The sequence below is a fragment of the Halichoerus grypus genome, chromosome 1, assembly GCF_964656455.1.
Source record: "Halichoerus grypus chromosome 1, mHalGry1.hap1.1, whole genome shotgun sequence".
Taxonomy (NCBI): domain Eukaryota; kingdom Metazoa; phylum Chordata; class Mammalia; order Carnivora; family Phocidae; genus Halichoerus; species Halichoerus grypus.
The window spans coordinates 121,438,996-121,462,248 of NC_135712.1; the positions used below are offsets into that span (position 1 = coordinate 121,438,996).

The window sequence follows — 23,253 nt, forward strand, 5'->3', positions numbered from 1 at the left end:
TCCAAGTATAATAAGCTTTCTGCTATCCAGCATGGTTAGGGAGTGAGATATGCTCATATTCTAATTAAGGTACCACTGCCACAAGTGAACTGCCAACTGTAAAAGAATTAGATAATGGTGATCTATTATCTAAACCAAAGCTATTTGTAAGATAAGTCTTTGATCCAAGAGGCACTTGAGAAATTTATAGTGAACTTCCCATTTCAAGTCAACTGAGGCATGTATTGTGCACCTACTATAAGTTGAACAGAACTGAGACTTGATGGTAATTTAATCCTTTCTTATAAACAAGTTACCCTGTTGTGTAGATTTTTGGAATGTACGTGGTGTTAGATACAGTTCCAGTTTGTATAAATACTAGCTCAGAAATCAGAAATATATTTAATTCTTTGTTTTATCAATGTGTGATTATAAATCACCTTACATTCTCCAAAAATGAAGAGTACAATGTAGGAACTACATTAAAATAAATGCAGTTTTAATAAATATTAATATTTTTAATACATATAATAATTCCAAAGAACATCAAAAATGTTACATTATAATATGGCAGCATACAGTTAAATGTTCTACAAATATGACAAGATAGATATATACACACATATGCATACAAATATACAGCTATTCTTGATATTCAAAGTTAATACCACATACAAACAGCTTATCTGTGTGTAAAACTATGTCAATCTGATCTAATAATTTTTGGAAAAACTTGCCACCCTTTTAAACAGACTGAATTGTCTCAGAATACAGGTTTATTTTACTTACTTATTTTTTTTAAGTTGGCTCCACATCCAGTGTGGAGCCCCAGAATACAGGTTTAAACAAGTAAGACCCAGAGTCACTCCATTTCATTTGGTATATGGTCATCTTTATTTATGTTTATCTGTAACATTTTTAAAGTAACTGATAGGATTATTTCTTTTGAATTATTCTGAAAATTATCCTTTAAAATTTCTCAAAATCCAGAGCCTTCATTTTATGAAAGCTCATATCTTTAGTTCATGCAAGAAAAATGGAACCTGTCTATGTTCTACTAAAACCAGAGGTACATAATTTCCTGGAACCAGAAAAATCAAGTAATCATTACCAAAATAAACTTATATCATCAGTACATTAAAATACTTCAGAAAATAATTTTTAGAAGTGGATACTTGGTGAAAACCACCCAACAATTCTACAGTACCCTCAACTGCCTGCCTGAGATTGCCAAGAGATCCAGTCTAGTTTCCTAGTTCTATTCAACTTGGAAACTACAAAGCCAGCCACATTGACTTTTATCATCTTTTGCTCTTCAACACAGGGCCATGTAGTGACATCTGTTGATCTTTTCTGGAGAGTCACTAATGTGAAAACCAGATCAGGTGTTCTAATTTATTAGATATTTTTAAAAAAATCACAGTATTAGGCAGCTTTGACTTTATCTACATAAACAGTCGAATAGTTATTCTTCTTCAACTAGGAGATTTAACATGGTTGAGCTAATACACTAGTAACTTCACCAAAAAAATATCCTGTAACTGTTTAAGGTAATATAGAGATCTGTCCGCTAGAGGAAGCTCAGAATTTGCAATGCAGTGTAGTTTCTTTGATATAGTTACTCTGTTTCAGTTCCAAAGGCTGCAATTCATGACCTACACAACGGACTTCCCTGTTTTCTCTGGACCTCCCTGTTTTCTCTGTTCCTATCTATCTTATTCCTACCTAATGACCTTCGATTCAGTTACGTATTTGAAACTTTGCTCTTTTAGAATCTGATTCTGTATTCAAACCTTTGATACAATAGAATCATTTAAATTTATACCAAATATTGTACTACTAATAAAATAGTTATTTCTAGAGAATTCCTCATTCTTCAACAATGAAAATTAAGCACTTCTGTTGCTTAACAGTAATTTTCAATAACGGCACATTCACTATGTAAAATGGTCCTTTGTGACATGGGTTAGCTACAAAGAAGTTCCCTATATGTATGGGTAGGACTCTGGCTCTAACACGGCTGAGTACATTATAGACCATGATGAGAAGTCCTTACTTGCCTTTAATTTCTTCAATTTTGTTTTTCCTGCTGGTCTGTTTTATATGTTCACAATCCTTATTAAGAAAAATCAAGCTTATAGCTAGAAAAATGATAAAACTCTGGTTGTCTCATAGCTAAAGCTAGTTGCAATTTTTAAATGTCTCTCCAATTGGATATTTTGGACTCAAAGCTGATTACTTCAGCTTCTACTTTCTCTTTCCTTAAAGTTAGGAGGGTACCTTTGGTTGTTTACACTCTGTGGCTACTCCCCTTCTACCTACCTATTTTGGTCTAGTAATGGTCTCTGTATGACTCAATGGTGGCTGTGTAATGTGTATAAAAGAGAAAAAAATTGGTCAACTCTCTTTTCCTAAACCTCATTTTGGTTCCCCCTTTCCTCTATCAATACTGTATTATTTTAGTACTAGACAAGGTTACTGAAGAATAAAATGTTAAAAATATAGTTCACTTTTTATTCTCTTGACTATGTACAATTAATTTTCAGACTGACAAAGTTTAGGAAAATAGTAAGTCAGAAAGAATAAATTTTTCTCTGTGGGGAAAAGGACACTTTATCAAATCACACTATACATATCCATATAAGGCTAGCTCTATTCTGACATAAAGTAAAAAGATTTGGGGTGATCTGTGCCTTTCCAACTTTAAACAGATTTTACTATTGTAAGTAGCAATCACGTTTATATGTTATCATTTGCATTCTCGTCTGAATCAAGAATTCTAGCCCCCCCACCATCTCCATCAGTTTGAATTGTTTCCGTTTGATGTTTTTTGTTTTTCTTTCTCTTCTTTGAAAATAATCATCTCATTTTTGAAGTTATTTTAAATTAGGGTCAATAACGATTAATCACTTCAGTGCCAATTTGTGGTTATCAATATACCAAGCACTGGATTTTAAATTTCTGACTCAATTCTTACAACTTGGCAAGATGGGCATATTATTCTCCCTCTAGAGATGATGAAGTTGAGGCTCAAGGATATTAAGTAACTTGCTCCAGCACACAGCTAGGAAAAGCCTCCAGTAGGAAATGTCAGAACCAAGAATTCAACCTCTTGTTGTCCAACTCCAAAGCCCATACTCTTTGTACTCCACCATCCCTCCACAAAAATTTTGCTAATCTGTCTTAGCTAACAGTTTAGTGTCCTAGACTTGATAACTTTTTTAAGAGGCGCTAAGGCCAAACTTCACCTTAGCTGGTTTGTTATAATATACTCTTTCCACTGTTTTTTATGCCTTATTTATCAATTTTCAAGAAGCTACAGTGTTCTTTGGGAAATGAGAAATTTCACAAAGTGACAACACCCGAATTAGCTACTCATTTCTGATACAAGATAAAAGTCTTTCACACAGAAATCTTGACTGACAAAATTAGCTTTTCTCCTAAACAACCACTCTAGCAATCAAAATAAAAATAATGATACAACATCATCTCTATCACTCATGGAACACTTAATGGGTCTGACATTTTCAACTAAACTATTTATTGAACAATCCTAAATGATACTGAGGATTACTAATATACAAAACTGTCTGGCTGTGTGTGGGGAGTGTCTGCCTAAGGAGGAGTGTTAATTTATTTAACAGATGGATTTAATAACACTTTTTCTGGTAATAATCAAACTAGTCTACAAAGGGGCTGATTAAATCATTACAAAGTCTCCTAGTGAAGGGGACAAAGGCAAAGTCAACATAATGAGAAAAATAAGAATTGTAATCTCCTGTTTCTGTAAACTGAGAAAATGTGAAGTAAGGTGTCAAGTATGCCAGGTGGGTCTACATCCAGCTCCTCACCTTCTTTTCCAGCTCAATTTGAGTAGTCAAGCATCCTTACTCACTTTTATCTTGCCTCCACCCTACAAATCCGTATCCCCAAGACATGCCTTATACAATGCGCTTTTTTGGGGGGAAAATGGGGGGGAGTGGTTTGAATAAGAATTACAATCTGTAGATACTTCTATAAACTAAGCATCCTCGTCTTGCCATGGCTGAGCAAAAGTTAAACTGAAAAGTACTATTTGGCTGATGACACTAACAGGGTAAGAAAATAATACCGGGACTCATGTGTGCCCTCACTGCTATACCAAACATCCTGACCCTTTTTTGTTTCCTCCTTCCCCTGGACACAGTTCAAGCCTGTGGGCACTCCGTGTTTGCCAACCCTAAGAGGAGTCTTAGGCTAGACCTTCTCCCCTAGAAGTCATGTGTCAAGAGCATAGTAATCTGCTTAGGATAGAGAATTCATCTTTCAATCACCTGCAATCTTATCACACTTATCTGACTTAAGTTTTTAAAAATATTAACACCTCGGGTATGTTGCTTAAAAATGTTTCCTCTCATTAAACACTAGGGAATTTTGGAGAAAAAAAATGGGCATTCAGATTATCAAGAATTTAGACTTCCAATGACTGCTTTCTGAACTCTGAGATTTAAAACATCAGTAGGAGATTCAAGCCTTATAGCCAGTGAGTTAACCAAAAACAAAATAAAACAAAAAAACCCTACTGATGTATTCTCCCACTCTTTCCAATTATAAAAGATCATCAGTTTTATTCCCTTGCTTTTGTTGGATATAAAAGTCACAAAAGCATTCTCCAAAAACATGTTTTAAAATGGTAAAACAAGTATTCTACAAAAAAGTAAGTTAACCATGTCAGTGAACAACTATCAGACAACTCTTTACAGTACAATAGTAAAGTCATGAATGTCAGGGATCTTTCTAAAACATAAGAAAAAAGTTTTAACCCTGCATTTTCAGAATTACAATATTTGGCAAATTCAAACACAAAAACAAACAAGACTAAAAAAACAAAACAAAACAAAAAAAGACTTTTTGATAGACTCTTAAATACATACTACTTACATGACACCTTGTAGAACTTTCTGGGGATCAGGGTCAAATAGCCTGTCAACATAGTGGCGACTGCTAGCTGTTACTTCCTAGAAAGTGGGGGGAAAAATTATGACATCTGAAGCCATGCAAATCACAAATTCACAGCATCACCCACAACATCAAATAGCTATTTCATCTAATGTAAGGCAGATGCATTAGAATGTCTATAAAATACTTAATATATTAAATCATTCTGAGAAAAGTATGTGACAAGATGGGGAAGAAAGAAAACACTTTGTTCTCCCTTAAACCATAACTAGAGATAGTGGGATCTTTGTGGTGAGCCCTGCAAGCTTTGCTAACAGAAGAACTGGGCATAAGTGTTAAGAAGCAAGGTAAGTTTCTTAATCAATTGTTGGATGTCACCTTCATATGAACAACAGATAGGAATGTTGCTTCTGTTTAGTACCCACTAAAGGGAGAGAAAATCTGGCTCTCAGCAAGGAAAAAAGGGGAAGCACTTCATAAAAAGTCCAAGAGGGGTAGTCCATATGCAAGAGGAAGACTTTCAGACTGACACAGAGAAGCTACACTGATAGGAAGGAGACATGTGTAAACATAAAAACTAAAGTAAATGAGTTGTCATGCTTTCTGTGAGGGAAAAGCAATTAAGAATTAGAGAGATTTAGGGGTGCCTGGGTTAGTTAAGCATCCGACTCTTGATTTCGGCTCAGGTGATGATCTTAGGGTCCTGGGATAGAGCGAGCCACGCTCTGTGCTCAGTGGGGAGTCTGCTTGAGACTCCTCCTCTCCCCCTCCCTCTGCCTCTCCCCCACCAAATAAATAAATCTTTTTAAAAAAGAGATTTATCAAGTCCAACAGAGTGGTCTAGTCTGAAGTGGCTGAGGCTACATAGAAGGGGAGCGTTAGAACATAAAGAACAAAGGGAGACACCTCCTTTTATTTGTGTTGTGGAGTTTCCTCTATTATGTTATTTCTTATACTTATTTGGAGGGGTAATATTTTTTATATTTAATTTTCATTACTTTTTTTTTTTTTAAGATTTTCTTTTAGTAAGTAATCTCTACACCCAAGGTGGGGCTCAAACTCACAACCCTGAAGTCAAGTCGCATGCTCTACCAACTGAACCAGCCAGGCGCCCCATTTTTTAAAACAAAGAACATATGTTTAAGAACCGGAGAAGAATTTTCATCCCCTCTGTTTCTTTCTGATGCCTGATGAAATATGCTCATGTACTGCCATCCATTCGTAATGAATTAGCATCGGGAGGAAGAAATACTGTTCCAGTTTACCCAGAACCCCTGATCAGAAACAGTTAACTGACAAGACACAGTGCCAGCTTAAACTCCTGAGTCACCAAAAGTATCTCTGGAGAAAAAGTGCATAAACTCTAATTTTCTGATAATAGAATTAATTCAAAATCAAAATATTTTTTCCTATTATGAGCTTACTACCAAAATATCCTCATAGGCAACCCAAATACCTACTTTTAGTATGCACTCCATTTATAAAGAACAAACAGGGGCAGCAAACAAGCAAAACTGATAGAAACACTTGTGCCCAACAGGATTCCATTAAAGTACCTGATAATAGGATTTGGTTTACTCAAAATAACAGAACCACAGAGTTAGAAGGATTCTTAATAAGTATTTGTCCCAATCCCTAGGGCACCTGGGTGGCTCAGCCCGTTGAGCGTCTGTCTTCGACTCAGGTCATGATCCCAGGATCCTGGGATCAAGGCCAGTGTTGGGCTCCCTGCTCAGCAGGGAGTCTGCTTCTCCCTCTCCCTCTGCTCCTCCACCTGCTTGTATGTGCTCTCTCTCTCTCTCTCAAATAAAATCTTAAAAAAAAAAAAAAGTTTCATAATTTAAAAAAGTATTTATCCCAATCTCTTAGTTAACAAATGAGGGATGGATCTTTACCCTGATGCCAGATTGTCAAAGTTTAAGTAGGGATGCAAACAACTGTACAAATACATCAAGAAATAATGTATCAAGAGCAAAATCCAGAGTAAAACTGAAAACAGTATTCCTGTAATACAAACAGATGAGTTTCATCACTCCATTTGAATACATGTGCTTCCCTGGCTTTCCAACATAGTAAATTCTTCTGAGTACCTCAGACCCTTGGCCTCCCTTCTATCTAGGGATTGATCTTGGATTTTACTGTTCCTCTTCACATACTCTCTCACAGCTCTGTATCTCTTGCCTCTCAATGTGGTTTAGAAAAAGACACTTGGGTTTAAGACCTGTATCTTAAACAACATAAGTTTTGCCCATTAACAGCAACTCTCTTTACTGCTCTGTACCTGGTTCATTCAATTTTACAAGCCCTGAGAACCTACTATATGCAAGGCACTGAGGAAAGCATTAAAGATTTTTAAATGAATAAGGCATGGTCCCTGTCCTCAAGAATTCATTTTCTATTGTAATTATGTTTACATGTTTATGTTCCCTACTAGAATACAAAACAGAAGTATACATACATATAGGCAGCACTGAAGAAGGAGTTAATAAACTAGGAGAATCAGTGATGAAGACTCCTTAGAGGAGTTAGTTTTGGAAAACAAGTAAGAGTGCACGAGACTGGACAAGGAAGAATCAGTGTCCCAATCACAGCCATAGCACATGTGAAGCCAACATACATACACCATCAGCAAGTATATACCAGTTGCTAGCACTGAGAAAGAAGGGAGGGTAGATGCCACCAAGAATATAAAACACAAAAGGCTAATCAATAGGTGGCCCATAATTGGAATACAGATTGTCTTTTGGTCAAAGTTCTATGCTAGGTGCCAAAGAAGATCCAAAAGGATATTATGGCAGAACTTTGCATTTAAGGAGCTTACAATCTTTAAGGGGGTCAAGTCATGTATACACACATACAAAAAAAACAATCCTCTGAGCTGCCTAGGTAGCAGCGAGCTGAGGTGATATAGTCACTTATTCAATTTTACTCTATGCTTCTGCCTAACATATTCATTGATTTGTCTGTATGGAACAATTCTTATATTTCACTGCTTCCCTTTGTAGATCAGGTCACCTCTCCCCTCTCAGCCCTCGTCTCCCTTCTTTCAAAAGGCAACCTAGAAATGTAAGAATTTGAGATAGAAGGCAAATGGTATAGTTATTAAACAAACTGGTCAGGAAAAGCTTCTCTAAGAAGGTGACATTTGAGCAAAGACCTGAAGAAGATGAAGGATGAAGTCATGCAGCCACCTGGAGGCAAAGCTTTTTGGGCAAAGAGAACACCAAATGCAAAGGCTCTGAAATGGGAAGTGTCTGCTGTGATCAAAGAACAGGGGGCCATTATTATAGTTGGTACAGAATGAGTGAAGGAAAAAGCCACAGAAGATAAGGTCAGAGAAGAGGGGCCAGATGGTAAAGAGCTACATTGTCTAATATGATAGCCACTGGCCTCATGTGGCTATTGAGCATTTGAAATGTGGCTAAGAACTGAATTTTAAATTTTTTTTAACTTTAATTAATATTTTAAATTTAAAAACCAATACTGGATTCAGTTATTAGAAAACCTTGAAGAATGTTTAGAATTACTTGGATATGTAACTCTACTTGTTCAACTGTAAATTTTATGAAACCTAAATGCCAATCAAGTATTTCCAATCAAAATTTGGCATCCAAATTGTGTAAAATACACACCAGATTTTGAAGACTTACTATAAAAAAGTAAAATAATTCAATTAATAATTCCTTATATTGATTACTGTTGAAATAACATTCCAATATATTGGTTTAAGTTAGATGTATTACGATTAATCTTACGTTTTCTTTTTACGTTTACAGCATGGCTGCTAGAAAATTTAAAATTACACGATAGCTTGCATTATTTTTCCACTGGACAGGGCTGGTATAGAGCCCTGTTGGTCATTGTAAGGATTTTGCTTTTTATAGCTTGAGTTGGGAAGCCATTACAGTTTTGGGAAAAGAGAGACATCAACCGACTAGTTTTTTTAAATTTTTTAAAATTTATTTATTTGACAGAGAGAGAGAGAGCGAGAGAGAGAGCACACACAAGCACGGGAAGTGGCAGGCAGAGGGAGAGGGAGAAGCAGGCTCCCTGTTGAGCAGGGAGCCCGATGCGGGGCTCGATCCCAGGACCCTGGGATCATGACCTGAGCTGAAGGCAGCCGCTTAACTGACTGAGCCACCCAGGCACCCCCCGAACTGACTTGTTTTAAAAGGATCACTCTGGTTACAATCTTAGAACAAATACATGGAGGGGCTAGAGGACAAAAGCAGGGAGACTAGGTAGGAGGCTGTTTCAGTATCAGAAATGCTGTCATTTCAGAGATGATGGTAGACTGGACTGGGACAAGAATTTTGAAGGTAATACAATTCACTGATTCCAGATAAATGTTGAAGTTGAAATGACTGTCAAATTGGATATGCTGTCACAATAGATGTGGGGTGTGAAAGAAGAGAGGAGCCAAGGATAACACTTAGGGTTTTTGCGTGAGTATCTAGAAAGATTTGAGTTGTCAGTTAATAAGATGAGGAAGACTGTGAGTGATGCAGGTTTGAGTGAGAAGATCAAAAATTCAGTTTTGAACATATTAGGTTTGAGAATTTTATTAGCCATCCAAGTGAGAATGTCAAGTTGGCAGTTGGATATACGAATCTGGAGTTCAGGAGACAGTTGTGGGCTAGATATACAAATCAGGGAATTGTCAGCATGCGAATGGGATGAGTTCACTAAGGGAGTTCACTTTACCATGGACAAAGCAAAGCCAGAAGACTGAACAATGGCGTACTTGGATCAAGCAGAATTCCAAGAAGCCAAATGAGAAGCTGTTTCAAGGAGAAAGTAATCAAATATGCCAAATATTAATAATGTATAGCATAAGATGATGACTAGGGCCTGACACAGAAATATGGAGGTCATCAGCAACCTTGACAACAACAGTATGGGCAGAGTGGTGAAGCCAATGCCTGCTTGAAGAGGACTTCAGAAAGAACAGGAAAAGAGGAATTAGAGAAAGTAAATACAGACAACTCTTGCAAGGAGTTTCATTGTGGAAAGGAGAATGAAGAAACAGAGTAGTACCTAGAGGGAGAAGTGGAATCAGGAGAGCGTTTTTTAAAAGATGGAATAAATTAGAGCATATTTATTTATTGATGGAAATTTTTTTTTAAAGATTTTTATTTATTTGACACAGAGAGAGACAGCCAGAGAGGGAACACAAGCAGGGGAAGTGGGAAAGGGAGAAGCAGGCTTCCCGTTGAGCAAGGAGCCCGACGTGGGGCTCGATCCCAGGACCCTGGGATCATGACCTGAGCCGAAGGCAGATGCTTAATGACTGAGCCACCCAGGCGCCCCAATGGAAATTTTTTTAACAGAGAAAAAACATGCTGCACTGGGGCAGGGGGAGAACTTTTGGAACTATGTTCATGAATAATTGAGAGGGAAAGGGATTTACTGGCCAAGTAGAACATGGAAAGTACAATAACCAGAGAGAATTAAGTAGATGGATATGGCAGTGAGCACTTGTGGACATTGTCTGTGATTACTCCTATTTTTAGAGAGTAAAAAGGTGAGGGTGGGTGGGGAGGTGGGTGGTCAAGATCTAGGAAATGACCATGGGAACAAGTACCTCAAGGCAGGATGGAGGATATGATCATCGGGGAAGCCTACAGTTTAAGAAAAATGGATAGGGTGCCTGGATGGCTCAGTTGGTAGGCATCTGCCTTCTACTCAGGTCATGATCCCCGGGTCCTGGGATTGAGGCCCACATTGTTGGCGAGGCGAGCCTGCTTCTCCCTCTCCCTCTGCCTGCCGCTCCCCCTGCTTGTGCGTGCTCTCTCTCTCTCTCTGACAAATAAATAAAATCTTTAAAAAAAGAAAAACTGTCTACATAGGCAATGAAATTTCCATAAATTATCACGCAAGTAATGCTACAGAAAGTGACCATAAGCTAGCAGCTAAAATCTCAAAGAAATGAGGAAGAATGAACCAAGGGGTCTATAGATGCACAACAAGGTAGAGTCTGATAAGATACAGAGCAGGAGTGTTTAGAGAAAAGGGAAAGAGAGGAGTCTGAAAAGAACAATGAGGAGCAAGTCTCTATCTCCATCTCTAGGGATAGAAGGGATATGAGAGAGAGAGAAGGAAAAAGAGCCACCAGCTGAGAAGTTTACAAAGAAAGTTGGGAAAAAGTATCATTGGGGTAAATCCCAGTTCAGTCTCAACAGGAAAGATGAAGGAAATGTTCAGAGAAGAGGCAGGAGAAAGGCAAGAGATATAGATAGAAAAGTAAAAAGAGTTATATGCACATGAGGAATGACCCTAGAGCCTTGAGGTTCTTGTGGAAGTTAATGTAAACAGGCATAAAAAGTTTAATCCTGATGACCTCAAGGGAAAGAGCAGGAGTGTGTGGGGGAGGTAGGGGTAGAAAGAACTTTGGGGCTCTTCTTCATTCTTGCCAACAACAATGTGGGGAGGGACAGTTTGATCTGGGCACTTCTTATTTACTCCAGAAATATGAGAAGCACTAGGGTTCCTCCTTCCCTCCTGCCCACAGAGACAAGAAGGTTAGGAGGGTTTCTGATGTCCTGTCCTTTCAAGATGTGGCTTCATCTTCACTTCAAAACACCTATGCCCTTTTATGGGGCACCTGGATAGCTCAGTCAGTTAAGTGTCTGACTATTGATCTGGGCTTGTATCTTCACCTCAGGGTAGTGAGTTCAAGCCCCACATTGGGCTCCACTGGTTATGGAGCCTATTTAAAACAACAACAACAACAAAAAACACCAATGCCCTTTTAAACTGCTTTATGTAGCTTCCATTAGCTGTACACATGGTGATTCTTCCATCCTTCCAATTGACTGAGTGAATGTGCCAAGCAGCCAGCTAAAGCTCAAGGTACAGTTTATGCCCATAAAGGAGAGCAAAAATAGCCATGGTCAGACTGTGACCACCGCCTTTTGGCACAAGACTTCAAACAAATGACCTAGCAAGCCCTTAAAACCTGGATCTGAACTCATTTTACACATTCAAAGCGGCAATAAAACCACCACAAATGTATATATTAAAAACCTGTGATATTTTATGCTTACTAGCACCCCCTGAAATTATATTACATGAAAATGTACGTGGAACCCTTTAAGAGAAAGTCTGTAGAAACCAAACTTGTGAATTAGAGTTAATTCTAAGAAGAGTTGAGTCCACTGTGTGTACCAACAGGTACTGATCACTATAATAAGAGAATCCTGAAGCAAATTTCTTCTTGCAGGAAAACAAAAACAGAAACAGGTAATGAGTTGCATTCCATTATGGAGAAGTATTAATGGAAGCTATTTCCCTTTTATTAGGGCTAGGCAGCCTCTAAGTGGCCCCCAATGATACCCACCCTCCTGGTACTTGATTCTAGCAAACAGAATGCAGTGGAGGTGACAGGATGTCACTTCAGAGTTTGGTATGTGTGTGTGAAAAGCCAGCTTCCATGTTGTGCTACGGAGAGGCTCACACAGAATGAACTGCAGGAGGTCCCCAGCCAAGAGCCAGCAAGGAACTGAAGCCCTTAGTCCAAGAGCCCACGTGGAACTAAATCCTGCGAATAACCATGTGAGTGAGCTTGGAAATAGATTCTCCCTCGATTGAGCTTTCAGGTTAAACATGGCTCCTGCTAGAGGTACCTGGGTGGCTCAGTTAGTTAAGCGGCTAACTCTGGATTTTGTCTCAGGTCATGATCTTGGGGTCCTGGGATGGAGTCCACTTGAGGGTTCTCTCTCTCCTTCTCCCTGTACCCTTCCCCCTGCTCATGCTCTCTCTCTCAAATAAATAAATCTTAGAGAAAAAAAAGACAAAAACAGAATTAAGAACAAAAACAAAAAAACAAAACACGGCTCCTGCTAACACCCTGACTGCAACCTCTCAAGAAACTTTGGGGCAGAGGCATCAGCTAAGCCACACCTGAATTCCTGACCTACAGAAACTATGAGATAATAAACATAGTTTTAAGCAGCTAAGTTTCAGGGTAATTTGTTATGTAACAGTATTGTAGATAACAATACACCTTCAAATTTATCATCCAAACTAGGATAATTTTAAAGAGGGAAAGAGGGCACTATTAATCATTATCACAGAGTAATACACATAAATGACAGCTAGAAACAAATCAGGCTGTATGATCATCCTACCTTTAAATTCTTCTTTAGTAGTACCAAAGAGGAAAAAGTTAGAGCTCAGAAAACTGGTCAGACATCCTGAAAAGGCAAACTAAAACAATCTCTAATTACCCTTCTGAATAAGCTATCCATGACTGGGGTTGAATTAAAACCCTGCCCTTTGGGAGGAGGATCCAAGATGGCAGACTTTAGCTAGGAAGAGGGAGAACCGTGACCATTTGCACACATCTGCACCAGCCAGGGAGTTGGGGGACACTCCAACCACCCATGCAGGCCTCAGCAAATGCCAAAATCCTGAACTCATCTCTTCCCATGGATGCACCAATACAGCTACATATGGACCATTTCCCTTTTTTTTTTTTTTTTTTTAGATTTTATTTATTTGATGAGAGAGAGAAACAGCGAGAGAGGGAACACAAGCAGGGGGAGTGGGAGAGGGAGAAGCAGGCTTCCCACGGAGCAGGGAGCCTGATGCGGGACTCGATCCCAGGACCCTGTCACCATGGCCCGAGCCAAAGGCAGACGCTCAACAACTGAGCCACCCAGGCGCCCCTGGACCATTTCACTCTTAAAAAGATCTGAAAACGAGATGAAATGCTCTTCACAACAAAGGATAAAAGGGTCACATCTAGATGGGTAAGAGAGGAAGAGACAGAGACTTGCAAAAAACCCTACCCCCTGGCATGGCACACAACAGGGAAGGATCTTACCAGTTAGGTGCTTCTCCCAGAGAAGGGAGGGGTTGGTGCGCACATTGGGCACCCTGACCTCTGAGATCTATACCAGAAAAACGAGTCCCCAGAATGGCTTAGAAAACCAATGGTGCTAATATCCAGGGGTCCTAAAGTGCTATAGGAAACTGAGATTTCCCGCTTGGAGGGCTCATATGTGGTTTCACTGCCCCAGGACCCATCAAAAAACAGCAGTTTGAGAAGCATGTAGATTATATGTGAAGGAGAATCATTTGCTGATCTAGAAGCATCAACTAGAGGGGTGAGGGACAGCTGAGATGCTCCCCAGAGACAGAGGTGCTGGCTGACACCATTGTTGCACTCTCCATGTAGACTGCTAGGCCAGCACAGGTGGGTAACCTCAGACATGGCACCCTCCCACTGCCTTGCTGGGATGCGTTGGGGTGAGTGGTCCTGGCACTTGCTGAGGCCAGACAGCATGGGTGGTTGGAGTGCTACCCTGCTCCCTGGCTAGAGCAGGCAAGTGCAAATGGTCTCCGAGTTCTCCCGCTGCCTACTTAAAGTCCACAAGTGCAAGTGGTTGTGATATTCCCCTGCCCCCTAGCTGGGGCAGGTAAACACCAGTGGCAGTGGCATTCTCCCACTTCCAGCCTAAAGCTGGAGCACACACAAAGACAAGGCACTTTCTCACAGCATTGTTGAGGCCCACGGGTAATCACAGACAAGACATTTTTCTGCTCCTTCTCTGAAGCCTGTGAATCTGCCCCACCCACCACACTCTCCAGCTGCCTTGCTGAAGCCAGTAGGCACACACACCCACACAGGGAACATCTCTTGACTACCCGGCCCTGGTGGCCAAGACGGTTGGCTTTCCAGAGCTGTACAGGACTGTAACAACTGGACAGACAGCTCTTGTGGCAGGCCACCACCCCCAAAGCACTGCAGAGACAGAAGACTGAAACACAACCTCAGTCTTCCTGCGAAAAAAAGGCTATTTGCTTAGCCCAGTGCTTTAGCCTGAAGGATAGGCATCAAGTTCCCCACACATCTAGAGGCTAAAAACGCACTCCCAGGGAAACACCACAAGACTCCCCAGGAAGGAGTTTATACACTTGTCTGGAGCCCAGACTTTTCAACTGTTGCCCTGGAGACACCTCCAGATCTTCTGGTCTGGAGGCCCACAGGAATTACAATTGCAGCCCCACAGGACTGCATATATTTGCACACTTGAAAAGCTGCTGCCTAAAGGTCTGGCTTCCAATCAGCCTGAAACTAGATGCTAAAAGAGATTCCTTCTCTTGGATTGCTAATAAGTCTTGGCACATCCACAACAATGGCGGCATATCAAGAATAAATCAGGCAGTTTGGACAATCACAAAGGTGCAAGAGACAACCAAGAGCTCGGGCAAGGTTGAAGGAGAAGGATCAGAACCTACCTAAAACCAGTCCTTCAAGGGGCGATTGGGTGGCTCAGTCGGTTGGGTGGCTGATTCTTGGTTTCAGCTCGGGTTGTGATCTCAGGGTCGTGGGATCAAGCCCCACACTGGGTTCCATGTTCAGCATAGAGTCTGCTTGAGATTTTCTCCCTCTCCCTCTGCCCCTCCCCCCTGCTCACATGCATGCTCTCTCTCTAATAAATAAATAAATAAGATCTTGGGGGTGGGAAACACTCCTTCAAAACTGAGAAAGGTAGCTGTTTTGCCTGATAGAAACAAATGCATAGAGTCAAACAAAATGAGGAAACAGAGAAATATGTTTCAAACAAAAGAACAAGACAAAACCTCAGAAAAAAGACCTTACTGATATGGAGACAAGTAATCTACCTGATAAGGAATTCAAAATAATGGTCATAAAAATGTTCATCAAACTTGAAAGAATGGATGAACACAGAACTTCAACAAAGAGAAACTACCAAAGAGAAGTCACAAAGCTGAAGAATACAATAACTGAAAAATATACTGGAGGGATTCAATACAGTGGAAGAAGAAGTATAGATCAGTGAGCTGGAAGATAAATCAATGGAACTCACCCAAACAGAGCAGCAAAAAGAAAAAAATAATTTTAAAAAATGAAAATAAGGGACCTCTGGAACAACATCAAGTGGAATAACACTTGCATTACAGGAGATCCCAGAAGGAGAAAATAAAGGGGCAAAAAACTTATTTGAAGAAATATGGCTGAAAACTCCCCTAAAGAAGGAAACAGACATCCAGGCCCAGGAAACCTAGAGAGTTCCAAAAAAAATGGACCAACGAGAGCCACACTAAGACAAATTATAATTAAAATGTCAAAAGTTAAAAACAGAATCTTAAAAGCAGCACAAGAAAAGCAAAATTGTTATGTTCAAGGGAAACCCCATAGGTTATCAGCAGATTTCACAGTAGAAACTTTGCAAACCAGAGGGCAGTGGCAAACCAGAAGGCAGCACTTTCAAAGTGCTGAAAGGATAAAAATCTCCAACCAAGAATACCAGCAAGATTATCATTCAGATTGAAAGAGAGATAGTTCTCCAAACAAAAGCTAAAAAAGTTCATCATTACTAAGCGAGCCTTACAAGAAATATTAAAGGGACTTCTTTAAACTGAAAAGAAATGACACTAATAACAAGAAAGTATACAAAAGCAAAAATTCTTACTGAAATAGGTAAATATGTAGTAAAGGTAGTATATTAATCACTTATAAAGCTACTAAGAAGGTTAAAAAACAAACATGATAAAATTAACTAAAACTATAATAATTAGCCAAGAGATACATAAAATAAAAAGATGTAGAAAGTGACATCAAAAGCATAAAATGTGGGGTGGGAGAAAGTAAAAATATAAAGTTTTGGAATGTGTTCAAATTTAAGCTGCTATCAATTTAAAATAGACTATCACATACACAAGATGATATATGTGAACCTTGCAGTAACCACAAAGCAAAAACTTATGGTAAACACACAAAATAAGAAAGGAATCTAAACATAACACTATATACAGAAAATCAATAGATTACACCAAAAAACTATTAAAACTAATAAAGGAATTCAATAAACTTGCAGGATACAAAATTAATACACAAAAACAAATAACGAACTATCAGAAAGAGAAGTCAAGAAAACCATCCTATTTATAATTACAACAAAAAGAAAAAAATGCCTAGGAATAAACTTAACCAAGGAGGTCAAAGACCCATACATTGAAAACTATAGGACACCGGCACAAGAAACCAAAGACACCAATAAATGGAAAAATATTCTGTGCTCATAAAGTGGAAAAATCAGTATTGTTAAAATATCCATATTACTGAAAGCATTCTACAGATTCAATTCAATCTCTTAAAATTTCGATGACATTTTTCATAGAATGAGAACAAATAAGTCTAAAATTTATATGGAACCACAAAAGACCTCGAATAGCCAAAACAATCTTGAGAGGAAAAAAACAAAACTAAGCCAGGGGTATCATGCTCCCTGGTTTCAAATTACACTACAGAGCTATAGTAATCAAAACAGTATGGTAATGTCACAAAACCACATGTAGATCAACAGAACAGAGAGCCCAGAAATAAACCCAATTATATATGGTCAATCAACTTACAACAAAGGAGCCAAGAACATACAGTGGGAAAGGACAGTTTCTAAATTATGTTGGAAAAACTGAATAGCTATAATGCAAAATAATAAAACTGGACAGCTATTTTACACTATATATAAAACAACTTTAAATAGATTAAAAACGAACGTACAACTTAAAACCATAAAACTCCTATAAGAAAACATAGGCAGGAAGCTCCTTGACAATGGTCTTGGCAATGTTTGTTTAGATCTGACTCCAAAGGCAACAGAAACAAAAGCAAAAGTAAACAAATGTGAATACATCATACTAAAAAGCTTCTGCACAGCAAAAGAAACCATCAACAAAACAAAAAGGCAACCTACTAAATGAGAGAAGATATTTGCAAATCATATATCCTATCACGGGTTAATATCTAATATATACACAAAGAACTCATATAACCCAGTTACAAAAAAACAAGCCAATTTAAAAAATAGGCAGAGGATCTGAATAGACATTTTTCTAAGAATACATATAGATGGCCAACAGGCATATGAAAAGATGCTGAAAATCATTAATCATCAGGAAAATGCAAATCAAAACTACAATGAGATATCACCTTACAGCTGTCAGAATGGCTAGAATAAAAAACACAAGAAATAACAAGTGTTGGCAAGGCTGTGGAGAAAAGGGAATCCTCGTGCACTGCTGAGAATATAAATTGGTGCAGGCACTATGGAAAATGGTATAAAGGTTCCTCAAAAAACTAAAAATAGAGTTACCACATAATCCAGCAATTCCACTATTGGGTATCTAGCTGAGGAAAACAAAAACACTAATTCAGAAAGATATATGCACCCCTATGTTCACTGCAGCATTATTTACAATAGCCAAGGTATGAAAAAAAACTAAGTATCCATTAATGTACTAATAGATAAAGAAGATGTAACATGTATAACTGACCCTTAAACAACAAGGGTTTGAATTTCACAGGTCCACTTATGTCAGATTTTTTTATAGTACTATAAATGTATTTTTCTTCCTTATTCTAATATTTTGTTCTCTTACTTTATTGTAAAAATATAGTATATAATATATACAATATATGTGATATTAGGCTGTTCATGTTATCAGTAAGTCTTCTGTTCAAAAATAGGCTAGTAGTAGTTAAGTTTGCAGGGAGTCAAAAGTGGTATGTGGACTTTTGATTGCATGGGGGGGGATCAGTGTCCCAACCCTCATGTTGTTCAAGGGTCAATCAACAGTATATACTATGGAATATTACTCAGACATAAAAGAAAATGAAATCATGGCATTTGTGACAAAATGGATGAACCCCGAAAGTATTAGGCTAAGTGAGATTAAGTCTGATAAAGACAAATAATTCATGTTTTCACTTATATGTGGAATCTAAAAAACAAAACAAAACAAAATGAAACCCAGACTCATAGATAGAAGAGATTAATGGGGGGGGGGGCGGTTGGCAGCTGGCCAAATGCATGAGGGGAATCAACATAGTTCCAGTAATAAAATATATGTCACGGGATGTAATGTACAGCATGAAGCATGGGAAATAGAATCAATAACACTAACTTTGCAAGGGGACAGATGGTAACTAGACATATTTTGGTGACCATTTCACACTATGCTGTACACCTGAAACTAATATAATACTGTATGCCAATTATATCTCAATAAATGAAAATAAACAAATCCCTGTCATTTGAAAAAAAACCACATCCTTAAGAAAGGGTTTTGAAGCCAAATTACTAAATTCCAGACTTGCCATGTATGGGATTTAACTTAAAAATTAAGAACTATAAAAGTGTTCAACTGCTGTTTTAAAATTTGAAGTAAAACAATGAGTTTATTAGAAAATGAAGAGTAACAGTGTTAATAAGAAAATATCAAACTACTTATTTCATTTGGCAAGGAAGTCTTGCCGTTTGTACATTTCATTAAAATATAATGTTCTTTATTTCTAACACACTCAAGAATTGTCTGGTAGAAAGAACAAATGATCTGTCATTTGAAGACTTGGGTTTGAGTTCTCATTTTACTACTTACTAGCTTTGTGACTTAGGGCAAAAATAAAAATTTGAGACTATTTCTTCAATTATAAAATGGTGACATTACCACATAGAATGTGAAACAAATGAGAGAACATACAGGAAAACTCCATGTAAAAGCACCATCCAAATACTGATTTCAGGGAAATTCTATTTTTGTACAAAAAAGATACTTGCTTTAATGAGTGCATTAATGATTCCCTTGGTCATTTATATTCATGGTTAAAGCCTAATTATTCAGACAGATACTTTTTCTTTTTTTTTTTTCAAAGATACTTTTTCTTACCTGATGCATTTTTCCCAGAGCAAGCTAAGTACTTAGCAAGAAATAAATATGCACCTGAGTGCTGAACTTAAAAACCTAAGCTTTCATTATTTGAGATTTTTAAAAACCACTAAAAATATATAAAATAGTATGTGCATTTTTAAAATTTCCATAACTGTAGGTGTTATGGACTCAGAGAGAACATAAAATCACAGTTAAGAATACCAGTTATAGTTTAAGTAATCAATGTGTAGTGTTCTCCCTCCCATACAAACAACACAGAAGAAAAGGGAGATAGTTTTATTATATCTGACACTTGTTTAGTATGTTACAGTTTACAAAACATTTTTGTATCTATTTTCTCACTTATGTGATTTTTATAAATAAAAATGTTAACAATTCTCAATGGGAAATTCTGACCCCTAGGAAATGTTTAAATTAGTAATTGCCAATCGAAATTTAGTATCTCAATTATTCCACAAATTACTAGAAACTTCAAGATAAAATTGTTCATAATGCTCATCATTCAGCACCGTAAGGATAAATCTTAGTTTTGGGGAGAAATGAAAGAAGCACAACTAAAAATATAAAATGTTTGAACTCTATGAAGATTCCATTTAAAACCTATTTCAGGCTGAAATTCAACATGTGAATATCTTTAATTTATACCTAGCATTATGCTAGGTGCTGGTAAGAGATAAAAATCCCTTACCCTCAAGGCATTCAAAGCATAGAAAGAAAACAGAGATATATGTAACTTACAAGTGTAACTTATAACACAGGATAAATGTAGTAAGTGGATACAAGATAAAAAGAAAGTTGAAGATATAATTAAGTACTAAAGTTAGGGGTGGAATGGGAGGTGATGTCTAAGCAGTGAGGATGATTAATCTGAAAAACCAGTATTATTTTGCTAGGTGAAAAAGGGAGGAAAAAAAAGACAAGGACTCTAGGTGGAGAGCACAATACATGCACAAGAGAGTTCTGAAGCAATGTGGTGCGTTTGAGAAATGCAATTTAGTATTATAATGATACAGTATACACTTGGGAATCCAAAACAAAGCTGAAGTTGTACCCTTTAATTCAGTCAACAAATATTTAAACAACTATGCAGGCACTTTTGTTCGAGGTAATGAACAAAGACACCCCTCCACCCCCCAACCCACCTTTGCAGAGCTTACATTTCAGCAAGGGGAGAAAGACAAAAAGCAATAAATGTGATAAATAAGAATATTAGAGGACTATACACACTACGGGGGAAAACGTTTAATAGCACATTTTATTTCCATGTCCTTATACTATACACTCTTACAAGCTGGGGGGAGGGAAAAGGGCAGGAGAGAAAGAGGGAAATATACTAAGATATACCACTCAGAAAGTCCCAGGCTCTCAACAGTTCTAAACAGGAACAGCACTATTCCCTAGGACATATTTTATAAATTCATGTAAGTGATTCTGGTTGTCAAAATGACAACAAGTACTACTGATATCTAGTGGGCAAGGACTATGGAAGCTGGCTGGATGTTCTGCAATGCATGGGACAATGGGCCCACATCCAAAAGACTTTCCACTATGCAGTCATGTAGGGCACAAACAAAATTTTAAAAAATTATGAGCCTAGAATCTAACTCCATTTTACACATAAACACAAAATATGTTTTGTATTTTACAGTACAATCGTTTTCCCAAGAATGTAACTCCCATATGAATAAGGAAAAAGCTGTACTTTATCTTGTTAGAAACTTTACCAAAAATTGTTCATTTCAGAAAGTCACATCAAAAACAACACCACTTATTGTATTTAAGTAATTGTTAACATCCTATTTATATCAGCCTGTAGTGTAGCAGTCACAGTCACAGCCAAATTAGTACATCTGCAAATATATCAGTACCGGTAATCACTACTTTCTAATATAGTAGTACCTGAGTAGTATTCAAATTATATTGTTTCCTGCTCTTTCTCCCTTAATACCACCTGGGGCATAATGCCAACTCTATTTTTTTTTTTTTTAAGATTTTATTTATTTGAGAAAGAGAGAGAGAGCATGTGAGACAGAGCGCAAGAGAGCACAAGTAGGGGAGGTGCAGAGAAGAAAAGGGAGAAGCAGACTCCCTGCTGAGCTGGAAGCCCAACATGGCGGGGGTGGATAGGGTTTGATCCCAGGACGCCGGGATCATGACCTGAGCCAAAGGCAGACACCTAACTGACTGAGCCACCCAGGCGCCCATAATGCCAACTCATTAAAAGTAACATGTGAGGGGCACCTGGGTAGCTCAGTCAGTTAAGCGTCCGACTCTTGATTCTGGCTCAGGTCATGAACTCAGGGTCATGAGATCCAGCCCTGCATTGGGCTCCGAACTGGGCCTGAAGCCTGCTTGGGATTCTCTCTCTCCCTCTGTCCCTCCCCTCGCTCGCACTCAATCAATCAATCAATAAATAAATATCTTTAAAAATAAAAGTAACATGTGAGAACGGTTAACTTATCAATGAATTTCACTTCAGGATAGCCAAGGAGACACTATAAAGTATGTTTAAAAAGGGGGTGTGGAGTCTGGCAGTGTTGGAAGCCACCAACTCAAACAGCTCTTAATGTTCCAGTCAACTGGGAATGCCAGAATCTCTTACCCATTCCCCAAATAATGTGAAACCAAAATTTGATTTTCTGACACCTCCAAAACTCTCAGTTCAAAAAAATGCTTCCTTTTGTCACTCTGGTAATTTTCTGAAACGCCAAATAAGTGTACTGCTTAGATCAGTCATAAATTTGCAATTATTCATTTTAAAGCCCAGGGACACTTGATAGGTTTGTATTTGTCCCTAACGAGACTAGGGCTGCCATAATCCAGAATATCAGAAATCAATACTTTTTTTTGAAAGATTCATTTATTTATTTTAGAGACAGACAGAGAGGGAGCAGGCGGTGGGGAGGCGCAGAGAGAGGCGAAGAGAGTCCCAAGCAGACTCTGCGCTAAGTGTGGAGCCCAACGTAGGCCTCGATCTCAGGACACTGAGATCATGACCTAAGCCAAAACCAAGAGTTGGACGCTTAACTGACTGCACCACCCAGGTGCCCCTGAAATCAATACTTTCAAAGTATTTTACTAAACTGTGCCTTAATTTCAAATCATGTCTCCCCCTTTATTCTGGCTGTGTTCTGGTGAGATAAACTCACAAAATTCTAAATACTGCCTCACCATTGCTTAAAGAGTTCTGGTGATACACAGTATTCCTCTGACAGACAGTTTATTTCACTATTAAAGAAAATTAACTGCTAGATAATTCTTTCCTAATTTTGAGGGCAAAAAAATCCATCTGGGACAATACAAAAAAATAAAATCATCAACAAAGACTGACCTTTTCCTTGCAGATAGCTAGCATGCCCTTCCTATATATTCCAAGATTCCCACCTGCCTCCAAAAGGAAGAAAAATGAGAAGAAAATGCCCATGTACTATTCAAAACCCAAGATTTTGGTGTTTTGTTGTTTTTCTTTTACTTTTTGAATTCTGGTAAACTTCTGGCCTCATTAGAACTCAATCAGATTCTCATTCAAATTCTTCCAGACCTGTCACATAGGATTTTTGCAACTATTTTTATTCTTTTTTTTTTTTTTATCATGGGATTCATACCTTGGTGTTTCTAGAGGTTCACAGCATC

The 23,253-nt window shown here is 38.1% G+C and overlaps 1 protein-coding gene across 3 annotated transcripts in view; it reads right to left on the reverse strand.

The window, feature by feature from the left end:
* ARMC8 (armadillo repeat containing 8) overlaps nt 1-23,253 on the reverse strand; it is a 105,601-nt gene that overhangs the window by 72,290 nt on the left and 10,058 nt on the right. For 2 of the 3 annotated variants that reach the window (XM_036080936.2, XM_078071453.1), the window contains exon 2: nt 4,900-4,976. The exons of the other annotated variant lie outside the window; for it this stretch is intronic. In XM_036080936.2, the coding sequence (XP_035936829.1) occupies nt 4,900-4,976 (77 nt within the window). The remainder of the gene's footprint in view (nt 1-4,899; nt 4,977-23,253) is intronic. 3 annotated transcript variants of the gene reach the window in all.